Source organism: Rhincodon typus, chromosome 22 (genome assembly GCF_021869965.1).
Source record: "Rhincodon typus isolate 14 chromosome 22, sRhiTyp1.1, whole genome shotgun sequence".
Taxonomy (NCBI): Eukaryota; Metazoa; Chordata; class Chondrichthyes; order Orectolobiformes; family Rhincodontidae; genus Rhincodon; species Rhincodon typus.
Genome location: NC_063353.1, coordinates 19,856,362 through 19,879,498, shown reverse-complemented (window position 1 = coordinate 19,879,498; position 23,137 = coordinate 19,856,362). Strand labels below are relative to the sequence as shown.

The 23,137-nt window shown below is 39.0% G+C and overlaps 1 protein-coding gene across 1 annotated transcript in view; it reads right to left on the bottom strand.

Annotated features, from left to right (window-relative positions):
- Positions 1 to 23,137, bottom strand: part of LOC109912284 (TBC1 domain family member 22B-like) — a gene marked incomplete at its 5' end in the record, with an annotated part of 170,338 nt that overhangs the window by 113,503 nt on the left and 33,698 nt on the right. The window contains one exon of the mRNA XM_048610591.1: positions 10,897 to 11,024. Coding sequence (XP_048466548.1) covers positions 10,897 to 11,024 — 128 coding nt within the window. The remainder of the gene's footprint in view (positions 1 to 10,896; positions 11,025 to 23,137) is intronic.

The following is a 23,137-nucleotide window of genomic DNA, read 5'->3' as shown; positions in this document are numbered from 1 at the left end:
AGAAGACAGTATCTGAACATGACCAGGATGCCAAATTTTACAGAATTGATGCACTTCACTTTTGATGCACTTTATCTAGTGAGCAACAAAAGTGTTTTTTGAGACTGTCATTTTAGCATTTAGAAGTACATTACAGCTCTTGGCACATTTCACTCAGGGTTTAGAAATCACCATTCCTTTCCAGGTATAAAATGAGGTTTTTATGCTCTCATGAATGCAGTTGGCAGCTTTTATCTTTGAGTCTCTTCCCCATTAGGAACAGCCAGTTTTGAACATCAGTTACAACTGTAATCTCACAACAGGAGTTCAGATTCACCAATCATTTCTGACCTCAAATTAAATCACATTTGTGCCACAGCAGCAGGTAGCAGCAGCAGCTGGTCTCTAAACATTGTCAAAAATTATAACAAGATATCAATTATGGCTATCAGACCCAATTTTGCAGAATATCCTTTCATTTAATACTAAATTAGGTTTTAAAAAGGTCAAAACCCTTATTCTTTGATCCTGGTGGCATAATGTCCTTTAAAGCAAAAATCTGAATGTGATTATTATCTGTTCTTGATATGTTCTTACTCTGGGACACAGTCATACTGTAAACAATGCACTAGGTTTACAAAATGATTGTCAAGCATTAGAGTTTCCCGATTGCTAGCTCGTGTCTTTTATCCTCTTAATCGACAATTTTTAGTTGGTGGTTTAAACAATTGTATTGTCACCTCAATCACCTCTGCAAGAGTTAAAACAGATTACAGTAAATGTTTAAGTGAAAAACAAACTGTTGCCAGATCTTGCTTCACTAAATAATCAGATGAAGTGATTTAATACAGTGCCTTTCATGCAATAGACAAAGATCAACCACCTAAAATATTTCTGGAACACTTGGGTGAGAGGAACTTCACAAATATCCAGAAAAAAAACTAACCTAACTCTTAGATGAACTTCAAAAATAAATGTATATTGATTACTATTTAATATTGAATGTTTTTTGATAGCTTTATAATAATGCCTCGCTTGAAACAGTCACTTGGTAGTCAAGAATTTGAGGAGTTGGAAACTGACATTTTGTCAAAGCTTTTCATTTTGTACTCATCATGATAATTCAGAGGAAATACCAATGCAAAGTGAAAACAACATTTGCACTATATTACAGGAGAATGCTGACTAGTTGTCAAGTGCATTCTGATTGAGGCATCGCCGTGGAGAATTCACCAGTTAATGATGACTGACAGTTAACATTGAAGTTCTGTTTAAATATTAAATGCTGAGAAATGAACTAGAGAATGATAGTCACTTAGTTTGAGTTGAGACAGGTTTGGTGTATACACGTTATTTCTCTCTTCAAAGAACAGTAACATGTGTATTAATATGTAGCTGCCAATACACACAGGTATGCCACACTGTGACCCTGACAGACAATCCTAAATTGGTTGTCAGTGTAATTGTTTCCACACAGGATTATACAGCAAACTCTGTCCAGTCACAGAATCACATCCAATTTTGGACAGTCTGTTTACAGTTTTGGAAGTGCTGTCGCAAGCAGCTGAAGGAATAAGCTATTTAATACAATTCACCAGTCTTTGGGACATATGGCAGCCATACTTAGCATCACACCAGCACTGAAATTCATATATCGCATTATACATTTATGTGATAGGCAGAATATCTTTTTGGCTTGTAGCAGCAACCTTGTCATGGAGAGGACCAATCATGTTGCTCTTGCATTGCAGCAGCAACAGCTTGAAATAGCTAGCTTCATCTGTTACTGCAATAATTTACCCATCAAGGATAACCTGAAGCAGCCTCAGTGCTTTTCAGGACCAAAAATGCGACCTTGGTGCTAAAATAGGTGTAACAAAGCCACCCCACAAAATAAAAGCTATCAAATCCTATCTCACTGCTATCATGCAAATTAATGAACTGGCATAAGGCTGTCACTTTTGCATGTAAGACAAAGCTTTGACAGAATGTGCCATTTTTAAGCACGATTCAATCTTTCTTATGCCTTTACTCTCAGATTTTACATTAGGTCTATTTTCTCAGGCAGCACTTCCATAAATCAAGAAATTTCCGATATTGATGGAGTAATTCATTATGATCTTTTGACGTAGACGATTCTCTGAAGATAGCTGGGCAAGTTGAAACAGTTGTTAAGAAGGCTTATAGGATCCTTGGGTTTATAAATACAGCACAGAATATAAAAGCAAGCAAGCGATGCTACATCTGCACAAATCATTGGTCGAACGACATTTGGAGCACTGTGTTCACTTCTGCGCATCTTATTTAAGTAAGGATGCTAAAGCCCTGGAGAGAATTCAAAGGAGATTTACTAGAATTATGCCAGGAATGAAGGGATTTTTAGATACAAGAAACGTTTAGAGAAATTGGGCTCATTCTCTTTGGAGCAAAGAAATTAAGACATCACCTTATTGAGGTGTTAAAAATTATGAACAATTTTGACAGGATAAACAGCGATATTCTGTTTCCATTGGATGGTATGTCAGTGACTCGAGGGTCACAATTTCAAGGGGAGAAGGCCAAGTTAACGTTTCAGGTCCAATGACCCTTTATCTTTTGGGTCATAAGGCCCAAAACATCAACTTTGATTTCTCTCCACAGATGCTGCCTGTCCTGCTAGGTTTTTCAAGCAATTTCCGATTTTGTTTCTGATGTACAACACCTGCTGTTCTTTGGGTTTTTTCCAGTCACAATTTCAAACTTGTCAGCAAAACAGCTCGGAGTGGGATGAGAAGAAACCTTTTTACTCAGAGTTGTTAGGATTTGGAATGCAATGCCAGGTGAATTGCAGAGATGGGTTCCATAGGAGGTTTCAAAAGAGAGCTGGATATATATTAGAAAATGAATTTAGAGAGCTACAGAGAAAGGGCTAGAGAATGGGACTAGTTGGGTAGCTGTTTCAGGACCTGGGACAAACATGATGGATTGAACGGTAACCTTAGGTGCGGGAATTAAACCCACACTGGTGGGATTACTGTGCATCACAAATCCAACCTTCTAAACTAACCAAACCTCACAACATTATTCACTCGATTGACATATACTCGTCTGTAACTATGGTCAAATATCCAATGAATATTTATATCTGTGTGAAAATGCTGAACAATTAAATTAAATAGAGCAAGCAATTTCCATTTCAGATAAACCTAAATTCAATCAAATTTACACTTCAACGTGTAAACTGCAGACTAACATTTACTCAACCAAGAGGTTTTTATTTAAAAGACCTGTCATGTTTCCAACAATAGAATCTGGGATATTGCAACTTTAATGCTCTGGAAATAGCTCCTACGTTAATAGAACTAGCTCTCCAAATACTTCTGGACAGATGTGAGGTGGAGACCAGTTTCTTCTTCTTTTTGATTTGGAGACCAGTTTCTTTGTAAAAAATATAACTCAATGTTTTCTCTGGTTGGAAGTTGAGATGACTTAACTGGCAGTTCTAACAAGCCTGTAGATTAGCAATAGAAAAAAGCATTTGCAATGGGTATCAGTTCCTAAAAATTATCCATTATATTCATTGCCAATCTTTAATCTGGGTGCTAACAAGACATAAAAATAAAAAAAGAACTGTGGATGCTGGAGGTTTTAATCAAAAACAGAAATTACTGCAGAAACTCAGCAGGTCTGGCAGCATCTTTGGGAAGAAAGCAAGAGTTAACGATTTGAATCTGGTGACTTAACTGATGATGAGTCACCAGACTCAAAACCTTAATTCTATTTTCTTCACAAAGATGCTGTCAGACCTGCTGAGCTTCTCCAGAAATTTCTGTCTTGTATCACAAGACATCATCTATCTAAATATCCTGACTATCCAACCCAGGCTGGTAGGTCATCAGGAGCTACAGTATGACAAATTAAAACATTACTGAAACACAGGACTTCCTGGCAAATGTTTCATAGATGTTTTTGCTGTAACTGTTAGCTTTTTCTCCAGAGCTCTCCCAATAACATAAGCAAGAAAGGCTTTTCAAAAATCAATAAAATTGCCCTGCATTTTCAAAATGTGGTGTGAACAAAGACTGGAGCATAGTCAGAAAGATCTACGTGCAATTAGGACAGGGCCAAGCCCTCAACCACGATGGCTCCCTGTGTCAAGAACAATGTTTGCTTACTGGAGAGTTTTAGGAATCATCCAATGGGCAGTGAAATGTATGTGTTAGTACAGAATTTTTGAACATAGTCGGAGTCTTTTGAAGTGAAGTAAAGTACATTTCAAGGTATGAAATATGTACCATAGAATGCAGTCATTTTTGCAACAAACTTAACAAAACTTGCTTTTATTCCCAATAACCCATCATGAATTAATTGGCTACAACATTTATATAACAGATACATTATTGTAAACAGGTTTTGAAATTTTGGCAGCCTACCTTTCCAAACATTGCACAAATTAATTTCTTGAATAATATGTCTCACTGAAAAAGCCACTCTCTTTGGTTTATAATTTTTAAGAAATGTTTTATGCATCATCACCTGTCATAGTGGAACACTATGAATCTTTTACTCAATGTCAATGATGTATGCCAGTGTTTATACTCCACAAGTGCCTTTCCCACTCATTATCTTTTCCACCCTCTCTCCATTATCCCTCAATTACCATCTCTCATAAAGCCTTCATTTAAATACAGATATCCTGCATGCTTAACCTCCCAACATGGTATGAAGTCCCACATTTTCACGATCCTCTCAGAGAATAAATTATTCATAAATTCTTTAGTTGGTCCCTTAATGGATATTTTACGTCTATACCTCTTGTGCTGGATTGATCCAAGTGGAAAAAGTATATCCACATTGAATCTAGCAAATCCCTTCACACCTTCACAGACCTCAACTAGGCCTCTTTTTCCTCATCGATTTAGAGAGAAAAGAGCTTCTTCAATCTGCCAAGATAGTTGCATCCATTCAATTTAGTAATAGCCTTTTCACACATTCTTCAATCCTTCAATAACCTTTTCGCAGTACAGAGACCAGAACTGCACAATGTATCCAAGCTTAATCAACATATAAATCTTGGAATAAACCAAAAAAACTGCGGATGCTGGATATCTGAAACAAAAACTGAAATTGCTAGAGAAACTACGCAGACCTGGCAGCACCTGTGGAGCGAAATCAGAGTTAACATTTCAAGCCCAATGACCCTTCTTCATAATGCCTTCTGAAGAGTTACTGAACTTGAAGCACGTACTCTGCTTTCGCTCCCCAGCGGCTGCGAGACTTGCATAGTTTCTCCAGCAATTTCTGTTTTTGTATAAAACTTTGATCTCTAGATTTATATACGGACATATCAGGATCACAGCTTGGAAAAATTAAGACAGTTTATTCCAAAATAAAATTTGTTCAAATGCAACATAGACAATATGATCACCAAGAATGTTAATTTGATTTATTTCAAAGCTAACACAATTACATTGAACACGCAACATAGAACATTGAATATAAAACAGTGCAACACAGGAACAGGCCTTTTGGCTCACTACGCACGTCATCTGTAATGCCATTCTAAACGAATCACATCTTCCAGCACATGGCCTGCATCCCTCTAGGGCCTGCCTGTTCACGTGTCCGTCTAAATGCCTCTTAAATGTTGCTTTCGTATCTACTTCAACCATCTTCCCTGGCAGCACATTCCAAGGACCTATCGTCCGCTGTGTGAACACGCTTTAAACTTTCCCACTCTCACCTTAAAAATTTATGCCCCCTTGTATTTGACATTTCCACCCTGGGTAAAAGACTGACTACCCAGCCTATCCAAGACTCTCATAATTTTATGTACATCAAACACATCGCCCCTCGCCTCAGCCTCTGACGCTCTTGCGAAAACAATCCAAGTTTGTCCAACCTCACCTGAAAAGTAATACACTCCAATCCAGGCAACATCCTGGTAAAGGTGTCCACACCCTCTCCAAAGTACCCACATCCTTTCTATATTGTGGTGACCAGAAGTGCACATAATAATCTAAATGTGGCCTAGCTAATGTTTGAAACAGTGTCACTGCCCAGTCTCACTGGACTCTGGAACTCTCCCCTGAAAAGCATTGTGGCTCTACAACAGTACACGGACTGCAGTGGTTCAAGAAGGTAGCTCACCACCAACTTCTCAAGGGCACCTAGGGTGGGCAAGAAATACTGGACAGGAAGCAACACGCACGTCACACAAGTGAGTAAAAACGATACAAAATTACTGTTTTGAGTAATGAGTTAGCTGTCCTGTTTTCTGAGATTGGTGTCGACATGGAGCACTTCACAACTGATTAAAAACATTCAAAGCCAAAAGTATTTGCTCCTCTATCCACATAAGCTTAACCTCCGCAATTCTCCATCTTTTTAATTTAGTTTATGTCTGGTTTGCCAACCGTACAGCACATCTAGGCCTAATTGACATCCCGAAAGTATGCTGGTTGAGGTGGAGAAGCGGTAAACAAGACAAGGTTGAAGAGATCAAAATAGAAATACAGTTCTGAATGCTTCACAATTCATCAAATTTTCTCATTAGCATTATCTATTTAATGGCTCTCGTTACATCTATTAATTGATTTTAACAATAGAATCAAGGTTTATAACAGCAAAGATTAACTGCACACAATTTTGAACATGCTTTAAGTCTATTTCAGCTTGCTGATTTTGCATATTCTCCCCCTTCTTCATTATAGAGAATTGCTCATCAATATTTCAACATTTATAATGTTCTTTGATTAGTGACTGGAACACACACAAATAACTGCACATTATAACAGTTCTCACACAAAAAAGAACAAATATCAACAACATCCTAAAATCAATAGCTTACTTCCTGTCAATTTCAGTTATGTTTGCAGAGTTCAAAAAAATGAAAGTCGGCTCATTTCAATACAAGCTATGCGGGAGTTCTAGTTCACACATTTAGTCTCTGGTACTGCAGAGATCAAGTCTGTTTTCACACTGAGGACACAGTCCATTATGTTATGATCTGTACTAAATGGACTAGGTTCAGAACAAATCTAACAGTTCTAAATTAGACATCCATGAAGCACTGTGGGCTGTCAACAGTTGCACTCAAACTATATTCCATAAAAACCTGAAACATCATAACTCTGGCATATCCCTCACTTTACCATTACAATTCAGCTAAAGGACCAAACTTTGTTCAATGACTGTAGGACAGCATGCCAGAAGCAGCATCAGGAACAACCACAAATTGAAGGACCAAACTGGTGAAACCAAAACAGAGGACTACATGTACGCTGGACAAGGGGGGAAACATGCTTTAGACAGATCTAAGTAACTTGACATTCAACAAATCAAATAAATTAGCTTTCAGCAGGCAATTGTTAATGGTATAGGACAGTTACACAAGTAAATCGCAGACAGAAGATCAGCAACCATCAGCAGCCCAGATGTGCGGAGTTGATAATCCATCAAGGCCTCCATCTGACATCTGTAACATCACAGTTACCAGAACTCAGCAGCTTGTAACACATAATGAAGTAGAAATATTATCTAAAGTACTGGCCCTGCCAATAACTCAACTGGAATGTCGAAGATCTGTGTTCCATAATAAGTCATGTCACACATTAAGTTCTTCCACTACAGCTCCAAAACAACCATCACCCAGAGGAAACTATCTATGCATGCCCTACTTACAAAAAAGCAGGACAAATCCAATCTGTTTAATTACAGCCTACCAGCATATGTGCAAACATCAACAAAATGATAGAAAATGGCACGGAAAGTAACAACGCCAACAACTCCATCATAGGGTCCAGTCGAGCATGTCGTAACACTGAAGCAGTCCGTGTCCTTATGTACCAAGCGCTGGACAACAACCAGGCTTGAGCAGATAATGGTAATTAATCTTTATGCCACAGATGTGACAGTTAATAATCATCTCCAACAAGAGTTGCTGAACATCTCTCCTTAACAGTTAACAGGCTTCTCTTGCTGAATCACTCATCATAAACACCCTGGGGGACACCAGTGACAAGCAATGGAATTGGACCAGCCACATATAGAATGTGGCTACAAAAGCAGGTCAGAGGCTGCCAATGCTGTGACAAATGACTTGCTTCCTGTCTCCTTCAAGCCTTTGCATCATCTAAAAGGCACATCAAAACTGCAATGAAATGTTCTGCACCTGGCTGGATGAGATTAGTTCCAACAACATTTAGGCAGCATCCAGCTTGTTTGAGTCACACTTCATTCATCACCTTATACAATCATCCCCTCCAGTACTGGAACAACCTCGGTACAATGGAACTCATCTGCAAGATGTACCACAACTAATGGGGGAGGCGATGGCCTCGTGGTATTATCAGCGGACTGTTAATCCAGAGACCCAGATAACGCTCTGGGGACTCAGGTTCAAATCCCACCATGACAGATGGTGGAATTTGCATTTAATAAATATCTGGAATTAAGAATCTAATGATGACGTGAATCCATTGTTGACTGTTGGAAAAATCCATCTGGTTCACTAATGTCCTTTGGGGAAGGAAACTGCCATCCTGGTCTGGTCTGGCCGACATGTGACTCCAGACCCACAGCAATGTGGTCGACTCTGAACTGTCCTCTGGGCTATTAGGGATGGGCAATAAATGCTACCTAACCAGCAACGCCCTCATCCTGTGAATGAATAAAGAAGAAAAAATAACTTACCAAGGCTCTTTCAATAGCACTTTCCACTGTCATAACTGTCATTAACAGAAACACAAAGGCAGTTAACTTGCAAGTTCCCCTTCAAGATGAAAACCATCTTGACTTACAAATATATTGTTGTTTCATCATAGCTTCTGAATTTCAATCCCGCAACAGTCTAACTATTCTGGGTGCACCTCACACTATATCAATTGAATTAGTTCAACAAGGTTCTGGGAAAGTTCAGCTAATGTTTTGGGATCCTGGTTCAATTCCTGCCACAGCAGATAGTAGAATCTGAATTCAATAAAGCATATCTGGAAGTAAGAATCTACTGATGACCATGAAGCCACTGTCAATTGCCGGAAAAACTGATCTGGCTCACGAATGTCCTTCAGGGAAAGAAATCTGCTGTGATTGTATAAGCTGATGAATGAAGTGTGACTCAAACCTTCCCCATCCTCATGTGGTCTGGCCTATATGTGACTCCAGACACACAACGTGGCTGACTCTCAACTGCACTATGAAATGGTCTAGCAAGCCATTCAATTCTTTCAATCACTCCGAAGTCTCACGTAGACTGCAGAGGTTCAAAAAGGCAGCTCACCATCACCTTCTCAAGGGCAACTAAGAATGGGCGATAAATGCTGGCCAGCCATCGACACCAACATCCCATGAGTGAATAAAAAAAGTGGCTCACCACCATTTCCTCAAGGGCAGTGAGCAATGTCATTCAAGCCAATTTTCCTTGGAAAGTTAAAGCTTAAAGCAATTGCAAACAGACACATTAACTACATATGCTTACTAATGTGTTTCCTCCATTTTATTTGGGATAGCTAATACTTGAAGATTTTGATTCTTCAGTTCAACATGCCAGCTTCTTAACACTTCATGTCTTGAAACTCTCAGATGCTTTGCAGTTTCTCCTTGAGTAATTCATGGCTGTTAATTGCATCTCCTAACCCTTCCTCTAATTTCTACCTTATGTTTGCAATAATCTTTATTTAATTTAATCTGTAATAAATCAGCTCTGTAATTTTTTGACTACCTCAAAGAAACGTACTTGTTCCTTACTCCCAATCTGTCAAAAATTGACAATTCAACCAAATTGCACTGCACTCCTGAATTAAGGGTATTTATGTAAAAGTAGGAACGAGCCATTGGCATCAATACGCAGAGCACTACAAAGCATTGTTTCTCTAACCAATATCTAATGTTTGATTTCTTCTGGCCATTCCTTCTCCATCTATAAATTTACTTTGCATCCAAAGCTTCAATGATGTTTCAGGAAATTTATAAATACAACAACACGGAGTTCTATATTCTCAACTATTATGGTTTCTGACAGATGACAATGATATTGTATTAAAATCAGAATGAGTTTAACAGATGTACTTTTTTAGGATGACATAAGCTCGTTTCCTAAAATGGCATTGCCAGCTTCACATCACACCTTTTCTTAGAAGAGAGAAGCACAGCCCAAGAGAATCTAAATAAAGCATATCTGGAATTAAGAATCTACTGATGACGTTGAAGCCACTGTCAATTGCCGGAAAAACCGATCTGGCTCACGAATGTCCTTCAGGGAAAGAAATCTGCTGTGATTGTATAAGCTGGCTGACTTTATTAATAGCAAACAGTTCACAGGGCAGTTAATTCGCTGTCAATGTGAAGTTTAAGAATTTAAACAATCCTACTTCGGAACTTTTGAAAGTTTAACTTACTCGAGTTAGTGTCATAAAACAGCAATGCAAAGCTGAAGTGATACAAGGGGACTTGCTCAAAGTTTTTTTTTCTCTGAAGAAGGGTCTAGGCCCGAAACGTCAGCCTTGCTGCTCGGCCTGCTGTGCTCATCCAGCTCTACACCTTGTTATCTCAGATTCTCCAGCATCTGCAGTTCCTACTATCTCTTCCTCAAAGTAATATTGCTTTCTCAGTCTGTCAAATTTTACACCACAGTTAATATAAACATGCAGTGAAGGATAAATTAAAATGCTCTGTAGTGACACAAAATTGGTATCACTAATTGGAAAGGGTTAACTATTCTCTCTTCAAATCTCTTATGATAAATAGCAATAAAATGATCACTGAATTCTACATCAGTGTTTACACCAGTATCCAAATAATTCAATACAGGTAACTGTTTGGGAAGTATTTTGAAGTGCATACTTTGTGGAATTAATGCATTTTAAGGATTGGTATTTACATCAGCAGTTTTTCACAAGAGTGTGCAATTAGTTCTGCGAGAAGAACATCAGAACTCACCTGGTATGTGTCCCATAATCTAATGGTACACCGTAGGGGAAGTTCCCTCATCAGTAGGTTATTCATCCATCGAAAAGCAAACTGCAGGTATTCAACTTCTGATTGTTGCAAGTGTTTATGTACTTGTTCTGTAAAGAAAAAAGTAAACTTTTCATGCTCCACACCAAAGATTCGTCTTAAAACTTATGCACTGCACTAAATAATACTCAAATGCAGGCTTTAAACACTAAAATTATGTTGTTTTATATATTCAAACACAGACGAGATATTCAGCAACTACACTTCAAAAACATTTTTGTGGCTCTAAAGTAGTTTGAAATGTCTGGAAATTGTGAAATGTATTACACAAGTCTTGGTTTTTGTCTTTTTATTCTAATACAACATATACATGGTCAGTTTTCACCCAGAATTACTGGGTAGTAATCAAAACTTCCCATGCATGAATGACAGTGCCTGTGACATCAAAGCCAGTAGTGCCCCACATAGCTTCCTTGGCTGAGGATGAAGCAGATCTAACAAAGACCAAAAGTGGGATGAAATAGGTCTGCCAAAGTAAAAGAATGAGGTGCTGAATCTGAGGAAGGCTGCACAGACTGTACTTATCTCTTATTTGAACTTGTACAGAAAAGCTGCTTATAGTCATCTCTGCATTGCAGGAACAGCAACTCATATTCCGCTTGGGAACCCTGCAGCCCAATGGTATCAATGTGGATTTCACAAGTTTCAAAATCTCCCCTCCCCCTATCGCATCCCAAAACCAGTCCAGCTCGTCCCTGCCTCCCTAACCTGTTCTTCCTCCCACCTATCCCCTCCTCCCACCTCAAGCCGCACCTCCATCTCCTACCGACCAACCTCATCCCGCCCCCTTGACCTGTCCGTCCTCCCTGGACTGACCTATCCCCTTCCTAACTCCCTACCGACACTCACCTTTACTGGCTCCATCCCCGCCTCTTCGACCTGTTTGTTTCCTCTCCACCTATCCTCTCCTCTATCCCTCTTCTATCCGCCTCCCACTCTCTCCCTATTTATTTCAGAACCCCCTTCCCCTCCCCCTTTTCTGATGAAGGGTCTAGGCCCGAAACGTCAGCCTCTCTGCTCCTATGATGCTGCTTGGCCTGCTGTGTTCATCCAGCCCTGCACCTTGTTGTCTCGGATTCTCCAGCATCTGCAGTTCCTACTATCTCTGCATTAATTGCTTTGTTTTGCAATTTGATGACTGGGTCATGCAGGTAAAATACTAGACTGAATTCAATACTGCAAGCAATACACTATTAATTTTCAGTAATTGGATGTTTAACTTTATCAAATGAGAGACATTCTTAAGGCATTACACTATGTACTTCATAGGTGAAACCTTCACCCATAGTTCAGCCATATGTCAAAAATATAATCCCTCAATGGTGCAGCTTTTTATACTGGTAAAAACTGAAGTTACATCATAAAAGGAATATTAAGCAGATGCTTTTTGCAGATATTTTTTCAATAATTAATAATTTGGACTTGAATGAGCAAGTGAGGAATTCGATTATGTTTTGTTTTATGTGGCTAGTTTTATGATGGAGAAGAAACCATATGGCTAGGTCAATGGCATTGCTTCATTGCTGGTTTAGGCTCAAGCTAATGTAAACTTAAGCTGACAAGTGTGAAATACTTTTGAACTATACAGAGGTTGTTAAACAAAGGCACAGATATGTTTTAAAATGTTCATTTTTTTTCTTTCTATAGTCTTAACAGGCCTATCTGTATTTATTTATATGGTAAGATTAAGCTTTATTTTCAGTTACAACACACTGTGGAATCACACGTGGATCTTATAGCTGAAGAATATCGATATATTTGTCAATAAATATATCATTCAGAAAATTTAGGATGTTAAGGAGTGACATGACATACTCAAAGCAGACAGTAATTAGTCAAAGGTATCATCTTACCTATACATCTATGGAATAAATAAGGAAAAAGGGGCAAGCTGTTATAAAAGGGACAATCTTGTAAAATGATTAGCATGCAAAAAATGAATAAGGAGGCAGTAACAACTGACAAGTGTTCAGGATGTTTTTGCTCATGCATGGCGGGTGGGGGGGGGCGGGGGGAAGGTTGGCGGGGGGAGGGGTAGTTGGGGGAAGTGGGCAGGTGGGTGGGGGGCATAGTGGCTGGCAAGGATAAATGAGGCCTGGGTTTTTGTGGTTCAATGCATGACAAGATCGTCTGAAGATATTCAGTCAACGGACCAGTGTCATGAACAGGCATGTTAATGTGGATAGGCTGCAACCATTGCCTTATCAATCATCATTTCTGTTCTACTGGTTATGATAAACGTAATAAATTCTGTAAAACTTGAGAATATATTTATACCTGGAATGGAATTCGTACCTAATCAGGAGTATTTGATTGTCTCTCTCAAACTCAGTTTATAGTTTCATTTGAGTACTCTGGGCAAGAAAGTGTGGGTTCAAATCCTACCTGCTCCAGAGATGTTATAACATGTCTCTAACAGGGTGATTTAAAAACATCTAGAATTGTAATTCATGCTGATCTTACAATTAAAGTGGAAGTAAACCCCAAAATCTTACATCTCTGTTGTGAATTCCCCTTCAGTTAAGTCACCAACCTTTCCTCAAATTCGAACATTAGTAAGCTTGAGACCAGCTTTACAAAATAGGATTTTCAATTCAAAGCCTGGATTTGGTTCCAGAGCAGATCTGCTGTGTTCCAAAGTGAAATGCTGAGGAGCACGACAGAATCCAACAGATCATAACTGGCAGCGAACAAAAACAGGACCACAATATATAAGACAGGAGTGACAAAGGCTCTGGAGCAAGGTCTGGTAGAAGAAAGTGGAAAATGTGAATGGGGAGTACAAAATGGTTCCCCGAGATGCAGACAGCAAGGGGGCTGCAAAGATTGGGTACCCAGAGGTATTTCAAGTCCGGTATAAAAACAGTTATACTCTAAGATTTTAGAGTAGATTTGTAGCTCGGGTTGTGGGTGTTGTGGTTGGTTGGCTTGCGGAGCTGGTTCATTGTTCTGCAGACGTTTCATTACCCTGCTGGGTAACATCATCAGTGCAACCTCTGATGAAGCGCTGTTGTGTTTTCCCACCTGTCATTTAAACTCTGGTGTCCGTTGAGCTGGATTACCTCACTTCCAAGTTTTCCTTCGCAATGGCGTGCATACGGGGTCTAGCTGTATGTGGCTCACTCAATACTCACTCATCTAGATCCACAGGGATAAGGAGAACCACCAATTCGATTGGGGCAATACCAGGATACTGGGACAGGCATAGCCAAGACAAGCATGGGAATTCCTAGAAGCCTGGTACTCCACTAAGAAAGCCATCAATAAACACAGAGCTCGACCCTGTATATACTCCATTGTGAAGGAAAATGAAAGTAGGGTAATCCAGCTCAATGGACACCAGAGTTTAAATGTCAGGTGGGCAAACACAATAGCGCTTCATCGGAGGCTGCACTGATGATGTTACCCAGCAGGGTAATGAAACGTCTGCAAAACAACGAACCAGCTCCGTGTGCCAACCAACCAGAACAGTTATACTGAACTCAAAATATTAACTCTGATTTTCTCTCCACCGAAGCTGCCAGACCGGTTGAGTTTCTCCAGCATCTTTATATTTGGTTCAGATTCCCAGCATCTACAATATTTTGTATTTAACACAAAACAGAAATCTTTTTAAAATGACGAAGGAAGACTGGACTGCTGTCATGTAGGAAATCGTTTAACCTCATAGCTAAATGATAACAGTAAATGGACAGAGTGAAAGCACAGGTAGAAACACAGAATGTAAAACAGAGAAACTCATCAGCCTGACAAAGAACGTGACCAGTGTAGACTAGAAACACATCTAGTTTTGCCAGAATTACAAAGTACTATAACAGTTTTGAATAACTTGTAATCATATGATAATAAGGATGCCAGAGTACCCAACAGAACTGTAAACTGTATAAATGCATAAAAAAGCAATGAACAGAGTGACCGTCTCTTCATAAAGTGTTTCCCTGTGTGCGCGCTTGTGTAATAAATCGTTGTCTTGCTCAGACCCTCAGTAATCTTTGTCTCAAGTGTCACGAGAACACTACAGCAAAGGCAACAGGTACATGGTTACACCACTGCAGGTTCCTTTCTAAATCACTCAGCATAATGACGGAAATATATTGCTGCTCCTTCACTGGCATTGCATCAAACCTCGGATTTGATTGCTAACAGCATTGTGGGCGTACCCACAGCAAATGGACTACAGCAGTTTGATGTGGTTGCTCAGGTAGGCAATCAGTAATGGGTGAAAAATGCTGGCCCAATCAGTGAAGCGCACATTCCCTGAATTAATTAAACACTAGGACTATCATCCATATAGATGATACCAAACTTGCCAATCCTGTTAACTCATCAAAAAATTCCATCCTGGTGGCATATCAACTTTAGATACAGCTCACTTTTCCAAAAGTTAACCTTTATCATCCAGCATTTTAACCAGCTCTTCCACTCACTAGAACTCCCCAAGCATCATCTTTCTTCAATAAATTAATCAGTACAATGGGCATGCTCTCTGCTCCCAGGCGCAGATCCCCATGCCTCATCTTCTCAGCTTGGTTCCAAAAGGATGACCCCTCATGTTAAACCTAGTTCCTAGCACCCTAGTTCTGGACTCACCTATTAGAGGAAACATCCCGATAAGTCTACATTGACAAGGCCTTTCAGGATCTTACCAGTTCTAAAGAAGAGGCATATGCACACAAAATGTTGACTCTGTTTCTCAGCTTAGAGGTGCTGCGACACCTTAGTTTCTCCAGCACCTTCTGGGTTATGTCAAGATCTGTGAGGATTTTATACACGTCAATCAAATCAGCCCACATTTTTCTATACTCCAGTAAAACCAAGCCCAGCCTGAACAAGTTACCTTATAAGACAACACACTCATTCCATGTTTCAGTCAACTGAACTGGCTCTAGTTTATTTACATCCTTCATTAAATAAGGAAACTGCAATGTGCACAGTATTCAAATGTGGTCTCACCATTTCAGACTATAACTAAAGCATACTTTCCGAATTTTTATGTTCAATTCCTCAGAATTGGGGCAGCACAGTGGCTCAATGGTTAGCACTGCTACCTCACAGCACCAAGGACCCAAGTTTGATTCCACCTTTGGGCATCTGTGTGGAGTTTGCACATTGTTCACCTGTCTACGTGGGTTTCCTCCAGGTGCTCTGGTTTCCTTCCACAGTCCAAAGATGTGCATGTTAGGTGGATTGGCCATGGGAAACGCAGGGTTACAGGGACAGGGTAGGGGGTGTAGGTCTGGGTGGGATTATCTTCAGAGCGTCAGTGTGGACTCGATGGGCTGAGTGGCCTGCTTCCACATCGTAGGGATTCTATTTATTCAATGGAAGATGTAAATTATTTGGCTGCCTGGAGAGAGACAGACTTTGTAACATCACCCTTGATGATGTATCAAAGAGGTGTCAAGGGAAAAAAATGCACTCAAAACTGAACTTGCTTTCTCCTGGAGGTGGCTCAGACTGTGAACATGACAGCAGTCTGGGCAGGACACATTTTGTGTTATTGTCCTTCAAGGATGTACAAACATGGATGTTAAAAGCAAGCTTCAACCCTGATCTGTGCTTTTTGTTCTAATATGTGCACGAAAATGCTGAGTGTGTCAAAGGTCTGAGAACACCCATTTAAATACTGCTGCACTGCAGTTAAACCAAAGGGGAAAGATGAGCTCTCACTCTGAGAGCTACTATCTAAAGTAACCATGACAAGAGTATTAACCAATTTACAAAGCCAAGAATCTCAAAGCACCTGTTCCAACATCAGTAGTACCAGTAATACGTATTTTAACGGCCACAACTTTTTTTGTCCACGCTTCATGAATGACTCAGTCTATGTGTAAATCTTTTAACTTTCATTTTCATTGGACTCATTTCTATCGTTTGTGCATTGCATTATGTTTTCTCATATTTTGTTACGAATAAACTCTTTATTTTCGTTATTTCAAGACAGCCTAGTCAAATTAGCTTCTTTTAAAACAGAAGTTAATTTGGGTCTGACAGAAAAATATCCACAAGGGAAAATAGTATTATTAAAATTAACCTTATAATGACCAACTGACAGGGTGAGTAAATAACCAAAAGGAGTCGGTTCATTCCTCCTCATCTGGGAGCTCAACAATTTGAGGTAATCCACGTGAAACTGGAACAAATTGGGGTTCCTTGCCTGGGAACTGGTTATAACGTTTATTTGATATTTATGTTAATTTTAAATCTACTAATCAAATTCGAAGAGGTTAAAGTCTCAGATTCTTTGACAGAAGAAAGAGCAGTAGCACCAGTAAGCATAGTCAAACCTTCAAAAAGCTGTCGCGCCAGGTGATTTGCCTTGTTCTTCATCCATTCTCGTTCTGAGGACTGGACACAATGAACAAATTTTCTCCACTAAGTTCTATTCTCATTGATTATTCCATAGAAAGACCAGTTCATATTTTGACATTGTTCATTCACATCACTGTGGTCTTTTCCATGCTTGTTTTCCACCAGCTGTGCCCTGCATAACATCTCTTTTCTTAATATTTGCTTCTGTATGCATCATATGCCCAAATTATATAAACCTTCCTCATATCACTGCCGAGAGTTAGTACCCATTGACAGCAAGGGGATCTCCGGAATCCATCATTTATCCATTTGGCTGGCCAGAAAACACACAATATCCATCTCAGTCCTTTCATTTCAAATTAGGATTGATGAATAGCAAACATTATACCGAGATTTGAGGAGGAAGACGGAACAAGTCCAACTATAGATAAAATGGTAGAATGCTCAAACTGTAGACCAGCCACATCTGCACCAGTTATTGGGAAAATAATGAAATGCCAAATACAAGTGAAAATAGAAAAAAACATTGAGAAGTTACACAATTTTGTTGGAAGAATACAGGAATTGAACATTATTTAAATGGAAAAAAACTGCAGAAAGCTACAGAACAGAGAGATTTGGGAGTCCTCATCCCTGAATCAGAAAAAGAGCTAGCATCCAAGTTGAGTGGGATATAAAGAAAACAAATGGAATTTATTTCAAAGGGAATGGAATATAAAAGTTGAGAGGTTTAGCTAAAACTATCTAAGGCAGTAGTCAATTAGAATATGGTGAACAGTTTTGGGTCTCATATCTAAGGAAAGGCATACTGGTATTGGAGAAAATCCAGAGAAGGTTCACTTTGCTGGTAGCAGGTATGGAAGCACTTTCTCATGAGGAGAGGTTGAGTTGATTGGGTCTGTACTCATTGGAATATAAAAGAATGAGGGGCAATTTCATTGAAACATCCAAAATTCTTAGATGACTTGCCAGGATAGATGCAAAAAGGTTGTTTCCACTTGTCGGCTTGTCCAGAACCAGAGGGCATAATCTCAGGAATAAGAGATCACACATTTACTACTTCTTTACTGCAGAGGTTGGGTCATGACATATATTCAAGGCTGATACAGACACATTTATAATTAGTAAGGGAATCAAGGATTATGTGGCCAAAGGCAGGAAAGTGGAGTTGAAGATTACCAGATTGGCCATGATCTCATTAAAGGATGGAACAGACTCTACAGGCTGAATGGTCTACTTCTGCTCATATGTCTTATGGCCTAATACAAACATATAACTTCAACAGTGAAAATAGGTTTCCAAAGTTAAAGTTTAGCTTGACGAACTTCACTGAGTTCATTGAAAGGGTAACACGGAGGCAATGGCCTAGTGACATTACTGCTGGACTGTTAATCCAAATACCCAGATAATGTTCTGGGGACCCCGCGTTTAAATCCTGCTTCAACAGTGGTGGAATTTGAAGTCAATAAATATCTGGAATTAAGAGTCTAATGATGACCACGAATCCATTGTCAATTGTTGGAAAAACAGATCTGGTTCACTAATGTCCTTTAGGGAAGGAAACTGCCATCCTTACCTGGTCTGGTCTACATGTGACTCCAGACCTACAGCAATGTAGTTGACTCTTAACTGCCCTCTGGGCAATTAGGGATGGGCAATAAATGCTGCCTAGCCAGCGAAGCCCTTATGAATTAAAAAAAAGACAGTAGATAGGACAATCCAGTAGATGCAATATATCTACAGTCCCAAAAGGTTTTCAGTAACAGTGGATGAATGATTTAAGTTAGAGCGTGCTGAGTTGGGGACAATTAGAATGGATAGCGACCTGGCTGAAAAATGAAACAGAGACTAGGGATAAATGGTACAAGTGGCAGAAAGTGGATACCCACTGAGATCAAGCCAAAACAATTATTCCTGACAATTTATATGAATGATTTAGACTTTGCAAGCCAAAACACACATTCTAAATTTGCTCACACCTGCAATTTGAGAGATTGACAGAGGAGAAGAAATGGTCAACACCATGAACTTCAATGAACATCAAATAAAATTGCAGAATAGGAGTAAAATTGTCAAATCAATTTTAATACAATCAAGTGTGAGTTACAGTTTAGTTAGAAAAATATGAAAGAATGCGAATTTCAACAGGATAGGAGTGTTTTGTTGTGGTTGGTTGTCTTGCTGAGCTGGTTCGTGGTTTTTCCGCAGACATGTCATTACCCTGCTGGGTAACATCATTAGTGCAGCCTCTGATGAAACGCTGTTGTGTTTTCCCGCCTGTCATTTGAACTCTGGTGTCCGTTGAGCTGGATTACCTCACTTCCGGTTTTCCTTTCCAATGGAGTGTTACTGGGTTCGAGCTCTATGTGTTTGTTGATGGCTTTCTTCATGGAGTACCAGGCTTCTAGGAATTCCACACAGCTACGCCAAGAAGAAGAAGAGCACCTCTTCCAGGTATTCAAAGACAATGGATATCCGAAAAACTGGGTCAGAAGATGCCTATTACACGAACGACTCCAGGAAGATATTACACGACCCGACACACTCATCACGCTACCTTACATCAGGAACACATCTGAACTGACCACAAGACTCCTACGACCACTGGGCATCAGAGTAGCACACAAACCCACATCAGCCCTACGACAACTGCTCACCTGAACCAAAGACCCACTACCCACTATGGACAGGACCAATGTCATATACAGGATTCCCTGTAGAGTCTGTGACAAACACTACATCAGACAAACAGGAAGGAAATTAGCAACAAGGGTACACAAACATCAATTGGCTGCAAAAGACACAACAAAGACTCACTCATCTCTATCCACATGGATAAGGAGAACGACCAAATCGACTGAGACACCACCAAGATCCTGCAACAAGCAAAGCAGAGAGAGGCACAGGAGTTTCTAGAAGCCTGGTACTCCACGAAGAAAGCCATCAATAAACACATAGACCTAGACCACTCCACTGCAAAGGAAAACCAAAGTGAGATAATCCAGCTCAACGGACTCCAGAGTTGAAATAACAGGTGGGAAAACACAACAGCGCTTCATCAGAGGCTGCACTGATAACGTTATCCAGCAGGGTAAAGCAACATCTGCGGAAAATCAATGAACCAGCTCGGCAAGCCAACCAACCACAAGATCCACAACCCAATCTACAAATCTACTCTAAAACCTTAGATAGGAGTGTTTAGAATCTAGAAATATAAACAAAATCACTGAAAATTTCGGCTTGGGTAAATACGGCCATAAAAGCACACCAAACACTGGGATTTATTTCTGGAGCAACAGATCTGAAAATGAGAAAACTTTTACTCAATTTGAATTCAATTCTGGTTAGACTACTTTGGAGTACTGTGTTCAGTTGTTATTGCTACCAATAAACAAGACAGTTTGTACGAAGTACAATGCAAGACTAAGGTGATATCAGAACTGCAAGACATCAGGAAATCATGAACATGCTTTCACTCTTAACCCTTGAAAAAAGATTGCAGGGTGACACAAAAGGTTTTAAAATGATGAAATGTTTTGATAGAGTAGCCACAGAGAAAATGCTCCCACTTGCAGAGAATAGCAAACCTAAAAAGCATCAATAAGATAGTCACCAAAAACTCAGTTATAGAATTCAATGAAACATCTCAGTTCAGGCTTGTTTCAGGTTCATTTCCTTTACCTTTCATAATACTTAACTTGAATATTTGATTAAATGCTGGTATTTGTTAATTTTGCATTCCATTTTAATGAATTCTCATTTCAAAAAAAAAGTGCAAAGCATTCATTGCAAGTACCTTTCCATCTGGCCAAGGAGTATCAATATTCTGCTAATCAACAAAGTGCTCTAGCTCGCTTGGTTGGAAGTATAACAATATGATAATAAATCCTAGATTTGGAGAATTAAACTCAGAATTCTGTTTCCATTTCCAAAAATGTCAACAAGGAGAATCAACTTCTACAGGAAAGAAAGGATGCTCTTGCTCTGATAAAACAAATCTGATTCGTATAATTTTTGACTGACAATAACGTAAACTTAGCACCTCTATAAAGATTAACATTTGTAAATATTTTCTAATCTTCTTCACACATCTGGAGCAGGTGGGATGGGAACCTAGGCCTCCTGGGACAAAGGTAGGGGCACAACCAGTTCATAACAACCCCCTAAGATATGCATCATGGCTCAGAAGCTAGTCGTTACAAGTATCATTTTTAGCCTTAAAATGATTGCAGTAAAATGTCACAGCAGCTGTTTGTCAACACCAAATTACAGAAAACAGTTGTAAAATCTGCCAAATTCTAATATGTACTGTAAACAAAGCAATGCTTAAACTTACTACTAATGAGCTTCCAGTGATTTCAAGTCTGAATTAAAAGGCATCAACTTAAAATGTTATGAAAAAAGCCCAACAGTTTTTTATTATATTTCCAATCACATATAGGGCTCCTAAAAATCACAAATGATTTTGACTATCAAACGTTTAACTATCATGCATTAAATTATTCAAACTTGGCAGATGTTTGCGCTAGAATGAACAATAAAATGCTAGAACTGTTTTCTGTTCTTTCTAAATTAATGAAAATTTACCTGCAAGATCAAAATGGGAGCATAAATACATTCTAAATGTGTTTTTCTTTGCAAATTGTAAATATGTTATTCACATGGCTGTGAACAATAAATTCTGGCAGATGACAAATACTGCACAAGTTATTCCATCTCTGCAGAGTCAAAAAGTGCATACACTGAGCCAGGAGACCAGGGTTCAAGTCCCATCTGCTTCAGAGTTGTGTAATAGCATCTCTGAACAGATTGGTTTAGAAAATCTATATTTACATGGAATATTACAGTAACAGCGATCGAAAAACATTACTTTGTTGAGAATCATCCCCTTGAAGACAAAATCAAGACTTACACATTTATTTCAATCCTACCTATGTTGGTCAGTTCATTATATAAATTTAATGTTAGAAATATATTCAAATTTACAAAATGATTTGCGCCTACATCTGAATTACATAACCCACTTCCACAATACACAGCATTTAATAACTAGCACCAATGTTTTATTTTAGGAACTTAATTCTGTCGTTTGAATAGGGATAACACAAAATAGCATGAATGAACAGAAAACAATAATGAGATTCAGGCAATCCCAATTATAATGTATATTTTAATATGTAGAATTATATCACAATAACTTAAGAGCTTTATACATGTGTACATAAATACTGCAATTCACCCCAAAAGAGATTTTATTGCCAAAATTCCCAAAACAATCCGTGAAGCCAGAAAGTTTTAATACTGTCCCAAAACCTGAGGTTCTTCACACTCATCATAACCACAGTAGCTCAGTCAAAAACTGTCCGACAAAAAGAAACTTCTCTTCATTAGAAAGGTGATCCACAAAATGAAATGTTTGAACATTTTTGCCTCAGAAGATGTGCAGATTTACAGGAGTCTACTGGATATCAGAGGACCATGCAAACTAAGAAGAGCTAGTATAATTAGCATTTATAAATCATGGAGAGTTGTAGTTCTAAAAATGGATTAGAGTATGCAGTGATTTGCAGTGTAGGTATTCTACTGATGACAATAACTTATCTTTCCACAGACTGAAATGATTTGGTGATCACCAAAGCATGAATAGAAATCAAAGCATGTCTCATCAACAAAAGGAACATTGGCAATGCCTTTTTTTAAAATTTGGTATGATATTCTGAAACAACTGGGCACTATTGGGTTGGGAACAGGCCAAAATTATTTCATGCATTAGTACAATAGTTTTAATTGTAATGAATTACACCAATATCTAGATAATCTTGTATTTATCATTGTGATGTGGATGATACAT